At 42.1% G+C, this 14,584-nt stretch overlaps 1 protein-coding gene across 3 annotated transcripts in view; it reads right to left on the bottom strand.

Moving 5' to 3' along the window:
- Positions 1–14,584, bottom strand: part of itga9 (integrin, alpha 9) — a 70,927-nt gene that overhangs the window by 19,346 nt on the left and 36,997 nt on the right. For all 3 annotated transcript variants that reach the window (XM_023825727.2, XM_023825728.2, XM_023825729.2), the window contains 4 exons: positions 9,124–9,271; positions 4,355–4,441; positions 3,444–3,523; positions 2,968–3,057 (listed from right to left, as the gene is read on the bottom strand). In XM_023825727.2, coding sequence (XP_023681495.2) covers positions 2,968–3,057; positions 3,444–3,523; positions 4,355–4,441; positions 9,124–9,271 — 405 coding nt within the window. The remainder of the gene's footprint in view (positions 1–2,967; positions 3,058–3,443; positions 3,524–4,354; positions 4,442–9,123; positions 9,272–14,584) is intronic.

Genomic DNA, 14,584 nt, shown 5'->3' with positions numbered 1-14,584 from the left:
CTGGTAGGGATAATGAAAAAGGGCTGCTTTTTTTCTTCATGGGTCCTTATCTGTTCCACAGACTTCTACATGTAGGCCTTCCAGGCAACATCTGGAGGCTCTGATCAGAAAAGCCATTGAAGAATCCTGACATGGGCTCCTTGAGTTTTAAAGGGGCAGTCTGAGACCTGAAAATTTCACTCTGCACATAAAGAGTCATTCATCCATCCATTCATCTTACTACTACTTATCCAGTACAGGGTCTTGGGGGGAGGGGTGGGGGACACACAGCATGGGAACACCCTAATTGAAATGGGGGGAGGACACAGCATGGAAACAGTATTACAGTGTTTGTATATCAGTACACAGGAATTGTCACTCATGCCATCCAGTCAGCAACATGGAATTAGACAGTAAAAAAAAACCCAAACAAAACAACACAACATCATGTTGGCATGATGTAAGACTTGAGTTTCTGCTGCAAATGTCCTGTCCACTGTTTCAGGGGAGTGTTTCTGCACCCAAAATCATGAAGAAAGAGATGCCCAGTTACTTTGTTTATAATTCCCGTTTTCTCCCAACCCGAGATAGCTAATTAATTTCAGGAGAGGCATCCCTTTAAATACACAAGAGTCATGCCAACTCAGCTTGGGCCAAGGCCTCCTCCCTCGAAGTTCCTGCCTGTCAGATGCTTCTACTCTCCCTGCAGGCTGCAGGCACACATTCAGAGGAGAGTGATGCACAACTCTGCATTCAACTAAAGCAGTGGTTCTCAGTCCTGCTCCTGGTGCCCCACCTGCCAGAATGTTTTCATTCCAACCCTACCTTAATCAGGCTTATATGGTCCTTAATAGGCTAAAGCCGGAATGCTGCCACTCTTCCCTCATTAGCATAACGCACAGTGGGTCAATGACTAAGCAAATAAAGCTTGACCATTTGTGACCATTTGGCCGGTAAGAATTCATCAGTGTCATAAATTAGGCTTCAGACACCAAAGCTCCACAGAGATGAGCGTAATGAGATTTAATCAGAGGTCAGAGAAGCTTCTGCTCTCAGTGGAACAAAGCTTGTTGGCAGTAAACATTTAATCAAAGAATTGAGGCCAGGCTCATTCTACTCCAGTCCTTGCAGAGTATCATAAACTGGCTGTCTCCATATAAATGATAAATGCTGTGCAATTGAACAGCTATTAGATTTTTAATCATGGTCAAACACAAACGGCATAGTTTATATTAAATTATTGGATTATATTATGGATTCATTTTATCATATCTTTAATAAAATCATTATTATATAGGTATTATATAGTTTTACAAACATACAGAAACATTTGTTTCTATATAGTTATAAAAATGTATTTTAGTATATAGTTATACAAATGAATAAGGATTGCTAGCCCATTACTAGATAATCTCTTTTCCTAAGGAATTTAAATGCCATCGTGATCACTTCATATGAATCAGAAACCATTTCTTTATGGACATTTGCTTAGCAATCAACAGAAATCAGTGGTAAGATAAGTAGGAAGCATTCTGTCATCTCAGTCTCCTGTCTAAGTACTACAGTATACTGTACCAAAATAAGGCAATTCACAGGACTGATTTTAAAATGAATTACAGTGTGTTATTCGATAGTTTTGGAAGGCCCAGTGGGGAACACGATTACCTCACGCGCCCCTGCTCTGCGTGTGGAATCTGCACATTCTCCTTGAATGACATGGGACATGCAGGAAGGGCAAACTGGCATCTGGAAGCTGTCCGCAGGGTGTGACTGTGTACTGTGTGCGTGTGTCTTGTGGTGCACCAGCATTCTCTGCAGACTGTTCCCCAGCCTCGTGCCATTTTGCTGCCTGGTATAAGCTCCATACCCTGCCTGGTATAAGCTCCATACCCTGCCTGGTATAAGCTCCATACCCTGCCTGGTATAAGCTCCATACCCTGCCTGGTATAAGCCCCATACCCCCCACATCACCCTGCAATGTTCGGAAGATAGATTTACATTTTCTACCTAACAGAAACAGCAGCATCACCTCTGAAAATAAATAAATACTCAGATGCCCCCGAATTCCACAAACAGAAATAAAAATACAGAGAAAACACACTTTGTCCATGTCTTGAGTCCCTGTGTGTTGGCCTGTATATAAAAGTATGTATATCAAACTATATGCTATATGCTAATGTAGGTGCACAGACAGAACATCCTGTAATCCACACAGCAGCTTTGCATTTTAAAGAAAACTGCAAATTGAGCGACAATATTGTGTGTTTGGTCGTCACAGAACCTTGGTGAACACAGAGCTTGAGATTCCACCTTTGGCTTCATAAAGTGTGCAGGCGGCGAGCAGTTTAATGGTTTACAGAGCTATCCTGTGGTTTTTCTGTGCCGAGAAGGAAGACAAGTCGAAATGCTGAAAACTGGCAGGTAACAAGACGACAGAACAGAAGGCTTGTTAGCTTTTGGTTCTGGACCCGTGCCTGGTTGGTGCCCTGAGTCCCATCAGCCCTGTTCTTAAGGCTGGTAAAGACGTCGTTTACTGTAGCTCACATCAGCTGATCTCACAGGTTTGGCATCAAAGGTCAGACATCCACGGTGATGCAAACTTCTGTGGTTAACTTACCATATAAGGTGCTTTCATTTAATTATAAGCACTGTTTAGCTTCTAAGTGCTTTCATGTGTACAGATTTATATTTCTGCCACATTGTTTATATATGTTTCTCATTTAACTGGAACGATTATGTTTAAATACCCATGTCAAGCTTACCAAAGATCTGTCCTTTTCCTGTACTATACTTTGCTTACAAGTTAAAGCTTTTCGTCGTTCCTCAGTATGACCAGTTTTAGCAGGACGCCAGGTTTGCTGAGATGCTGTTACCATGACGTTATCTTCCAAATGAATTTTGGGGACAGGGAAATATAAAGACTAAGGATCCTTTGGGTGCAGCGGATATGATGAGCTGCTTGTCTCATTCTCCAGCAGATCTACTCACCCGGTGATGGTTGTGTCCACTTCATGGACTAGATCAATAGACAGCTCCAACGTGTTGTCTGCAAGCTTGCTGTCATCTTCTGGGTTTGCGCTGTGAAACAGGGAATCACTGGGATCACCCAGAGAGATCTGGCACATAAAACCACAGACACTCCATGTGTCAACCTCATTCACAAGTCACGTAATATCAATGCTGGCGAATAAGGCTGGAAGTGTACTGAACATCCCCATGCTCAGGCAGGATGCTTACTGAACATCTCTCCCCCTTTCCCTGTGCTCAGAATGTAAGCTTAGTGAATATTTGTTCCTCAGGCCTGACCTCACAGAAATTCCACTGAACAATGATAACATTTACAATCAGATCAAATGTTTCACTTAAAAGTAATTTTTTCAGGGTATAAATCAATAGTGATTTTACTCCCAATGGGTTGCTTCATATCACCAATGTTCAGAATGATAAATATCAATAAAACTCACCTCTTTGCAGTAACTTGAAACTCTAAGGTGTCATTTTCTCCAGAAAGATGGCTGGTGTCAAAGATCACAGCCAAATGGTACTGAAGGCAGAGCAGAGAGGTGGGAAGAAAAACACAAGAACCACACTGGAAAAACATCAGCATGATGAGCAGACCAGGGTTCACCACCCTGGGACATGGAAAACTGGCGCAAACATGATAATATATAACACACGTACACATGGTCAGAAAGTATCTGGGTAACACTTTCTATGAATGTCATGTCTATAAGAATCTATGAACACATTCATGACACATTATAATGCATTCATAAAGCATTAGAAATACAGCTATAAATATTTATAAAAAGGCATAACACATTATAGCCATGTTTATTATGCATTATGAATGCTTTATGAAGTTAATGCAGTACAAAGCATCCTTAATTCTTATACCAACCATTATTATGCATAATGAAAGAATCTATAGTGTACTACAGATGAGAGCTTCATTGGAGGTTATGTATTATAATCAACACTATAATGCAGGACTATTCAAATCACGGTCCTCAAGGGCCGAGCACTGCTGGTTTTCCAGCTGTCCTTTACCCGAGAGCCAGTTGTGAAGCCTCTGGCCAATTAGAGCCAGAAATTATTAAGCTAACTACCTGGGAGACTTGAAAACAAGGCCTGGATTTGAAATCAAGGGCCAGATTTCAATAGGGGGGGGGGGTATAATGCCTTATGACTGTCAGTAGAAGATGCTGTAATGCTTTATTAATTCTTATACTGGCCATTATAATGCATTATGAAGGTATCTATAGTGCATTATGCATGGGAGCTTCAAGTAAGGTGTTACCGGTATCTGTGTGGAGCAAGGGTCCACAGGCAGGTTTCGCGTGTTTCTACACATGTGCAGCATTCTGAGACCCACCTTGGTCTGTGCTCTCATGAAGGGAAATCCCACACTGCACTTCAGGAAATCCAGTTCCAGCAGCTCACAGGAAATGCCCTTGTCCTCCTACAGGAGGCGAAAGAGATAATGATGAGAAATTTATTAGAGGGCACAGTGTTGAACAATGGCTTCTGAGACCGGGTGGGAACAGACAAATGCACACACACACACACACACACACACAGTTGTGTAATCATATCTTTTTGGGGACTGCTCATTCATATGACAACCTTAACCCCCTACCCAGCCCTAACCATAACCATAATTAACCAAGCAAAATAGAAGAGTTTTTGCATTTTTAGTTTTTTCATTGCAGTCACATATTTTTATTAAATTGAGTTTCACCTTATGGGAACCAGGAAACTGGTCCCCATAAGGGATAAAAATGGGCATTCATCACATTGTGGGGACATTGTGTCCCCATAGGGTAAGGTATACCCGCACACACACACACATTTGTATTCATATCTTTGTGGGGACTGTCCCTTCATTTCTATAGAAAAACCCCAAATCCAAGTAATGACAAACATAACCCCTATTCAGCCCTAACCTTAACCGTAAATAACCAAACAAAATATGGGACTTTTGACATTTTTAGTTATTTGAGTGCAGTCTCAGAATTTTCATAAAATTCAGTCTCCCCTTGCATGGCCAAAAAAATACCCACTATAAATACATACCCCCCCCCCACCCCACCCCACCCCACCCCAAAAACACACACACAGGCAGATACACATACATACTCTAACACACACACACAGTGCACAGTAACATATACATTCATACACTTGGTCTCTCACACATGGCAGGACACCTTGCTGTTAGTATTAAGAGAAAGCAAAGCTGTCAGAAAATCCAAACATGGCTCCCCTTAGCAGCTGGGCTATGTAAACAGCTGGGACCTGACCCCTGACTCCTGCTCCGTCTGTTACCGCCGATCCCCCTGGCTCCTGCTCTTCTCAGCATGATATTCATCACTCAATGTCGTCTCACAGTCACCACAGTTCATATAATCTACAAGCTGGTCCGTTCAATGCAATCCAGTAAAATTCACACAGCAACAGGAGTGGAGTGTGAAGGCAGTGCAATATTCTGATGGAGTACAAAGCACCTGGCATCAGTGTCCTGTGATTAACGTTGTCTGAGAATTGAGTTTGCTAAAACCCCTAAGGACCGGCTTTCCTCTCTTCCTTCATGGGGGGTCTCTGTGCATTTGTCAGCCTATGAAAAGTGGCCACACCCAACTGCCAGCAGAGTGTGACTCTCAGGAAGAGGATTCTCAATGTCCCGTACAGTAAGCCGTGTTTGAGTAGATAAAGACTCCTACATTAACTTCAGGGTCTCTGCTTAGGTGCAAACATACTGTATATGCTACTCCCACTAAGCAAGTACAACACACTTGCTCTGACCTCTTCGGCTCAGAGTGTGGCGCAATAAATTGTGTTATAAAGCTCATCTTACTGCTACTTTGGATCAGCAGAATAACAGATTTGTGGCCTGGAACTGAGAAAAGCCACACTCATGGGATATGCAGATAACACTGATTACAGCCCATACACTCACATTACGGTGGCATTTTTTAAACTAGAGAAGTTGTTCCATTTGCAAAGATTTCTACCGGTCAGTTTTCATTAGCCAGAGTAGCCAGCCAGCTCAGCCTGATAGCTCTGCAACTGCTCTGTGAGCTGAGACACTGTAGAAGTTTCCCTTTTCCAGTCCGTTTAGAAGAACAAGGGCACAGTGAAACTGTAGCACTGTGGATTTAGAGAGCTGAGATCCCTCTTCAGTAGTAGATTCTATCTTCCAGAAACACTGACATCTGGTCTGGATGGAGCCCTTGATAATGCTTATCCCTTACGGCATGAAGGAATTCTCTCCTTCCCTGTTACAGCACACTGCAGACGCCAACGGCCTCCATAGTGTTTACCTGGCTGACAGCTCTGAGAGAGAGCAGATCCTTGCTACACAATGCTTTAATCTCTGGGCTGCCTGCTCTACACGTGCCCCGCACTGCCCCGGATGCATCAGTGATGCACACCCAGACAGTGTCTATGAAGTGGCTACATTTGTTAGCATTGTGCTTAGCTGTGATAGACCCTGACCCCCTGCTATGACTCTTGGCCGTGACTGGCTCTACTTTCAGGGGTGTCTTTCAGGCTCTTGTCATCTGGAAAAAGGGGCCACTTGCTGCGCTTAACTTCATGCTACTGACTCAGCAACACTATCCCACGCAGGCTGGTTTATTCCACAGTAATAGGCCTCCAAGTCACTGCACGGATTCCACTCCTTACTGTGTCCATTCTCTGCTCAGACTACATTTTTTTGGCTGACAGTAATGCTAAAGCACTGACAGAATGGCTGAATGAGTGATGGCACAACAGTAATCACAAAATTCGCAGTGGGAATGGCTAAAAACCAGAATGGGAATGCTTTAGAAACTGCGGGCTGATTCTGCAGCCCATGACAATCAATGACTGAGTATCACTGTTAACTACAAATTAAATATATAAAGATATAAAGATAATTACAGGAAATTAGGGTTTACCAAGCTTCTAATCAAAGCTAATTATCACTACCATAGATTACAGTGAATACCTAGTGTGTGGCAGTTTCATTACATAATTAATACCTGGAGTGGGTCTGGATTAACATTCCCTTGGCAAGAGATAGCAGAGAAGTAAGGATTAATGGTCTGTTTAAGACAGTTGCCGTGAGATAGTGCTGAAGGCAGACCATGCCTCCCGTTCACCGTGGACTGTTTATAGTATTACTTCATGCTCCTTGATAAGGGAAGCAGCTCACTGCATCCTCTGACACATCTCCTGTTTTTTGTTCACTGTAGCAGCAGAATTTATAAACGTTTTTATTAGTCCTGAAACTCCTCAGTCCACTGAGCCAAGCCAAGGTTCCATTCAGAGGTTGGTACTTGGAGACTGTACTGCTTCACTGTGACTTCATGGTGTACTAATAACTCGATGCACATATAGAGGAACTCTAGGTGTTTTAGCTGCGAGGAGCTGAAGCTGCTTGCTTGTCATTTCATTGCAGCAGGCTCTCTCTGTACTCATATCTCTCTGGTCTCTGCCATATCTCCTGTCCCCCAGCTGCTGACCTTCACTACAGGAGCAGTGGGTCTGAATATGAACCTTGAGCTCTAACCACATACACACACAACATGTTCATATATCTCGGACAGGAGAAAGGCCATTGAATCAAGGTTTGACTGAGTGACCAAATATCCAACCTGTTTTTTGTAAGGTCACAAAACCCTATCACTGATTTGTCTGTCTTTCTGTCTTTCTGTCTCTCAGGCCTGATCGCCCAATCACCCCATACTGCTTACCCTAAATTGAAAGTCTTGTCCCAATGTGATTGTTAGATACAGGGTCGCAGTGATCATCCAACAATGGTCTTAGGTTTATTCGATTCATTACAAAAAAAGGAATACCTATTATGACAACTGAACCACATGCATCAATATTTATTTTCAAAGAACTGTCAGATGTATCAAAATTTAAATCTAATTACCAGTAATAACAGACTGAATTCCCCAACCTTTTAAAAGAGGTTAATACTGTGATGCTAATGTATTAAATGCAGAATAGCTTATGTAACTGAAATATATTAAGATTCCTTCTCAGGGTGTACTGGAAGCCTCGATTGGACTGACGGTGTTCCTGCATTTCTCTAAGGTCTCTGAACACCCCCATCCACCCCTACACACACACACACACGCGCGCACACACACACACGCACACACTTGTTTTCCATGTGGTCTCTATGAAATACGTGCCATTTCTCCTGAATTTTTCCCGTCCAGGCACTAAATTATCCAGATTGAAGACTAAGACCCTGTGTAATATCCCCATTGAAATGTTTCCCCAATGCAAATAAATCACAAATAACAGACTCAAGTTTAACCTTGCAGAATCGTATCAGGTTATGCAGGGGGAGGGTAAACATCACCACCTGCTCCACCAGGCTTTCAAGAAGCACGTCTGTTTAAAGCAACATCATGACCAAGAGGTTCTGAACTGATTTGCTGGACATGTGTTGCAGATATGAAATATCCACTTTTTTGGGCACAACACAATTTCCCAGCCCCCCCCCCCCCCCTCAATAACCCAATACAGGACAAGCAGATAGAGGACGGACATGAGGCAGAGTATAAAATAAAAATGTGCACAGCTGGCCATAGAAACTGTGAGAAAAAATAAATTTCTTCTAAAAAGCTCAGCAAGTTTGTTTGTAAAGGTTATGGTGTTTTTTGGCTATGATAGCTGTTTATCTCTCATATGTGCACACTTAGCATTACTGTCTTCCTTCACACACAACATCTGCTGTACGTTATTCGGTGAAACAGTTCACCACTATACTATTTCCTGGGTTATAAACAGGCTATAAAAAGTCTATAACATGACGTAATTTAAACCGGAACCTTACCTACCCCTTGAGGTTATCTGGCCCTTTAAATCCATACAAACAAAACCCCTTAGAAGGTTCATATCTCCTCCTCTCCATTGACCACCCTCTCAGACCCCAAATTGAATAAGTACAGTTAGCTGACTCCAGGTAATTGCCGCTCACAGCCTGCTTTCCGAAGGTCAGGGGCTTAGATCAAGACTAAAAGCAGCAATCTCACTGAAATGATTTCAAAGTAATGACACAGCACTACCATCTACGTCCTTCTACTGTAGGCATGTCATCAATATAATTACAACACTAACTCTGCCCTCCTTCACTCCTACCTTCTGCCACATCTTGATGAAATAGAGTTCCCTAGAAAAATTGAAGAAGATGTTGGTGTCATAGGCGTCATCACCAGCATTGGAGATGGACAGGTTAAGGGAGATGTTCTTGACTCCTCCGAGGGCCAGGTAGGGCCATCTGTGGACTCTGTGAGGAAAGACAGACTGCCAGACTCAGTAAAAGATGTTCAGAACAGGGAGCATGCAATATTTTGTAAAGATAAATTACCATCTTACACACATTCAGAAACCAAATACGATACACAGAGTAGCTGAGAATATGTATAGATATACAAGCCAGTCACCCAGCAGCTGCCTGCCCCAACTAAAACTGTGAGGGAGTGGACAAAGGAAGCTTTGAGAGACAGCTTATGTTAATTATGTGAGACATACGTCAAGGACACTGAGGCACTCAACCACTGTATCTCAGATCATATCAATTTCTGTGTGGACATTACAAAACCAACTAAATTAACAACAAACCACGAAAAACCTGAAGAAACTTCTGAAGAAAAAGGAGAAGGCATTCAGGTCTGTGGCACGGTGGTGCAGTGGTTTGCACTGTTGCTTCACAGCAAGAAGGTCCTGGGTTTGATCTCAGGGTGCCTTTCTGTGTGGAGTTTGCATGTTCTCCCCGTGCATGTGTGGGTTTCCTCTGGGTGCTCTGGTTTCCTCCCGCAGTCCAAAGACATGCAGATTAGGTCAACTGGCTACTCTAAATTGCCCGTGTGTGTGGCTGTTTGTCTGTGTTGGCCCTGTGGTGGCCTGCCCAGGGTGTACCCTGCCTCTTGCCCAAAGATGGCAGGATTGGCTCCAGCTTCCCCATGACCCAGATGGATTAAGCAGTATAGATAATGGATGGCATTCCGACATTTAAGGCAGCCACATACATCAAACAGAATTGACATTGTTTCAGCAATACGACATTGTATAAGCTGTAATGATCACTGTTTTGGTGATAAAAGCAGGCAGATACCAGTATGCTTTGCACTGCACTATGTGTATCTGTAAATAGTGTAAATTAATGGGAGTTTTCATGTAATTATGTTGTAAATAGTAAATGTCCAAATTGTGTAATGTTTGCTGTGGAACACATGTGTTTTGTTAGCATGTAATTGTGAGTGTCGTGTACATTGTTTGCTACCCTGTCTGTGCAACTGCTAATATTAAACCAAGAGTGGCCATTAATAATAAAGAGAGCAACTTCCATTTTAAAAGATCTGTCAGCCGCTTAATTAAAATGAGTTACATACCAAAATACGTTAATTTGCGCTCTACATGTAGGATCCTGGATAGGATTACATCAAGGATAATAATGAAGGTCTGCACGATCGAGGCAGCGAACCTGGATAGGATTACATCAAGGATAATAAGGAAGGTCTGCACGATCGAGGCAGCGAACCTGGATAGGATTACATCAAGGATAATAAGGAAGGTCTGCACGATCGAGGCAGCGAACCTGGATAGGATTACATCAAGGATAATAAGGAAGGTCTGTACGATCGAGGCAGCGGACCTGGATAGGATTACATCAAGGATAATAATGAAGGTCTGCACGATGAGGCAGCGGACCTGGATATGATTACATCAAGGATAATAATGAAGGTCTGCACGATCGAGGCAGCGAACCTGGATAGGATTACATCAAGGATAATAAGGAAGGTCTGCACGATCGAGGCAGCGAACCTGGATAGGATTACATCAAGGATAATAAGGAAGGTCTGTACGATCGAGGCAGCGGACCTGGATATGATTACATCGAGGATAATAAGGAAGGTCTGCACGATGAGGCAGCGGACCTGGATATGATTACATCGAGGATAATAAGGAAGGTCTGCACGATCGAGGCAGCGAACCTGGATAGGATTACATCAAGGATAATAAGGAAGGTCTGTACGATCGAGGCAGCGGACCTGGATATGATTACATCAAGGATAATAAGGAAGGTCTGCACGATGAGGCAGCGGACCTGGATATGATTACATCAAGGATAATAAGGAAGGTCTGTACAATCGAGGCAGCGGACCTGGATATGATTACATCAAGGATAATAAGGAAGGTCTGTACAATCGAGGCAGCGGACCTGGATATGATTACATCAAGGATAATAAGGAAGGTCTGCACGATGAGGCAGCGGACATGGATATGATTACATCAAGGATAATAAGGAAGGTCTGTACGATCGAGGCAGCGAACCTGGATAGGATTACATCAAGGATAATAAGGAAGGTCTGCACGATGAGGCAGCGGACCTGGATATGATTACATCAAGGATAATAAGGAAGGTCTGTACGATCGAGGCAGCGGACCTGGATATGATTACATCAAGGATAATAAGGAAGGTCTGCACAATGAGGCAGTGGACATGGATATGATTACATCAAGGATAATAAGGAAGGTCTGTACAATGAGGCAGTGGACATGGATATGATTACATCAAGGATAATAAGGAAGGTCTGTACGATCGAGGCAGCGAACCTGGATAGGATTACATCAAGGATAATAAGGAAGGTCTGCACGATGAGGCAGTGGACATGGATAGGATTACATCCAAGCCCTGCTGATTTTCCAGGTTTCTTTTACCCGTGAACCGGATGTGAAGCCTCTGTGGCCAATCAAAATCAGTAATTATTAAAATAACTACCTGGGAGAACTGAAAACAAGGCCTGGATTTGGAATCAAGGTGCAGATTTGAAGAGCCCTGTGATAGACTGATATCCAGAAAGCCTACTCCAGCAGAGTAGGGCATAATGTCAGGATCCTTTCCAGCACTGTAGAGATGCACTATAGTGCCCTGGTTTTACAGTGCTGTACATTTCGTTTTGTACGTCCTCTGCTATGCTCCAAGTGTACTAACATGTCTAAATATATTTTAAAAATCTGGTATTAGTCAGACTAACACAATAATTCGATTTTCTTAGTGTGCATGTAAACATACTGAGTGCATGCATAATGAATGGGCAGCCTAGGTAAACCTTGAATACAATAATGAGTTCTATTCGCCTATTTATCTATGAAGGCTATAATTGCTTGGGTAGAAACACACTATTGTGATCTGAATAAAATAAATTGCGCTCTACATGAAAATCAGAAATAGAATAGAAATGATTTCTATAGGAAATAAAATCAGTTCAGAAAAATATGCCTTATCAATGCAAAGCATTGCAATATTTGCAATTTTTAAAACAATTTTTACAACAAGAAAATCAGCTCTTGACAACTGACACTATTCATTGGTCCTGTAGTCTGTCAGCCTCACCTGCACAATGCCAAACCTAGGTCTATAAATCACTTCTCTTCAAAAAAGAAAAAATTCCACAAATTCCCTTCAATTTGTGTGGGGACCACAACCTGGTACAGAGACACAGGACTGTTAGCCCATCTCAGAACATCCCCATAATGCTTTTCACACGAAGGACGTAGACCAGATAAATGCAGTTAATCACCACAGTGCCAAGTTTTTTTGGGGATTACACAGCCTTGGCACTCGTAAGAATTCAGGAAAGGCAGCAGCAAATCAAGCATCCAGTTCAGAGGACTGCAGTAATTTAGTGCGAAACAGATGGGACACATCTGACTAAAGTCACGTATCACCCTCTAGTCAGGAACTGACCACGTGTATTATTCCTGAGTGGAGTACTGACCACGTGTATTATTGAGACAATGTAATGTTTGACTCTTTAAAAATACTGTACAGCTGTTTCAAACGCTTTTCAAAATTACAGAAATGTACAAATTGAATTACTGAACTATGTATAATTCATATACGCTATAATACTGTAGCGTCGGCGGCATCTGCATGTCCCGCATGCCTCGCAAGCGCATGTATATAGCCCCATATATGTCTTGTATATAGCCCCATGTATGTCTTGTATATAGCCCCATGTATGTCTTGTATATAGCCCCATATATGTCTTGTATATAGCCCCATGTATGTCTTGTATATAGCCCCATGTATGTCTTGTATATAGCCCCTGTTTGTATTTGTTAGTGTAGATACTTCTTGTGCTGTGTATCCGGTTGTCACGTGTGCCACTAACTGTAATTGTACTCGGTTCTTGCCTGATCCTCACGTGTCGTGTGTGTACTTTACCATCCTTAGTGTAACTTCCCCGTGTTTCCCTGTCATTCATGCCTTTCGTGCTATTGTTGCTAGTTGTGGGGTCCCTTTAAGGAGTAACATAAACAACAACTTCGCCAGTCTGCCTCTTGTCATTTTCATTCGCCGCCGCCACGATTCCTCGGCCTGCTCGACGCTTCAATACAGTGCAAAATTGTACAAAAAATATCGCCCATTGTAGTTTCGCTGTTGCATCTTGGTGCCTAGTTTTTGGCAGTTTATCATAAGCTTCGATGAGATTGATTTTCTTTTTCCCATCATGTTTTCTGTGCGCGCAGCATTAGCCTCAGGTAGCTCGCCAAAAGCAGACGGGATACCGCAAGGGAAAGCAGACTTATCAAAGTAAAGGTAAAAAAAAAAAAAGAATTAACGTAGTTTTCATTTTTTCTGTATGTTGTCATGTATAAGAACACCCAAAATGAACACAGTAAGCAGACTACTTGATTACTATAGGCAAATTATGTAAACAGTATTTGTACAGGAACTAGGGATGTAAGCAATTAATCGATTATCAATTAATTGTCGATAAGAAATTACTCGATTAAAATTAATTAATTGCAATTAATTGTATTTTGAACCCATAATTCCTTGCCAGTCCTCGTGGGGCGCACTTGACGCCAGACGTACTTGACGCACACGCGGGAACACAAGCAAACAACAGATAAAACAACAGATAAAAGAGAAACGGTACACAGAGGATGAAGAGGGCAAAACGGAGTGCAGTATGGAGCCACTTCAAGTTGGTCAATGACGACAACGACGCCAAATGCACAATATGTGGAAGTTTTTTCTATTCAGGAATGTATATTTTATGGTGCTGCTATTTATGTTTCCAATGTCGCAGATGAGCAGCGAGAATTTGTTTTCGTTTTAAGTAGTCTTTCTTATATTTTGATATTTTCTATTCAAAATATGTTTGAAATGCTACCAAATGTTATTCCCTGCCCTCAAGTGAGCTCAGAATAAACCTTTGATTAAGGAATATGATTTGCATTTTTTCTTCATATCATATAGAAGATAGCATTCTATGTTACGTATACAGTAGATGGAACCTATTCAGAGGGAAATTCAGCTTCTCAGAAAAATTGCCGCTTAGCAATTAATCGATCATCGATCGATAAGATGAAACAACTATTGATTAATGAATTACTCGATAATTTGCATCCCTAACACGAACGATTCTGTCCTAAGCTTTTTGATCCATATAAGCGGTTGATCATTATAACCATGACCACTATAAGCGGATTCCACTGTATGTGCAGTAAACAAAAATAAATCTCTCTCACTTTCTCTCTCTCTATGTATCTATCTATTTTGCAGGGGTTTGCATAGTTGGTTCCA

The sequence above is a fragment of the Paramormyrops kingsleyae genome, chromosome 9 (assembly GCF_048594095.1).
Source record: "Paramormyrops kingsleyae isolate MSU_618 chromosome 9, PKINGS_0.4, whole genome shotgun sequence".
Lineage (NCBI taxonomy): Eukaryota > Metazoa > Chordata > Actinopteri > Osteoglossiformes > Mormyridae > Paramormyrops > Paramormyrops kingsleyae.
This window is presented reverse-complemented; position numbering and strand designations above follow the sequence as displayed.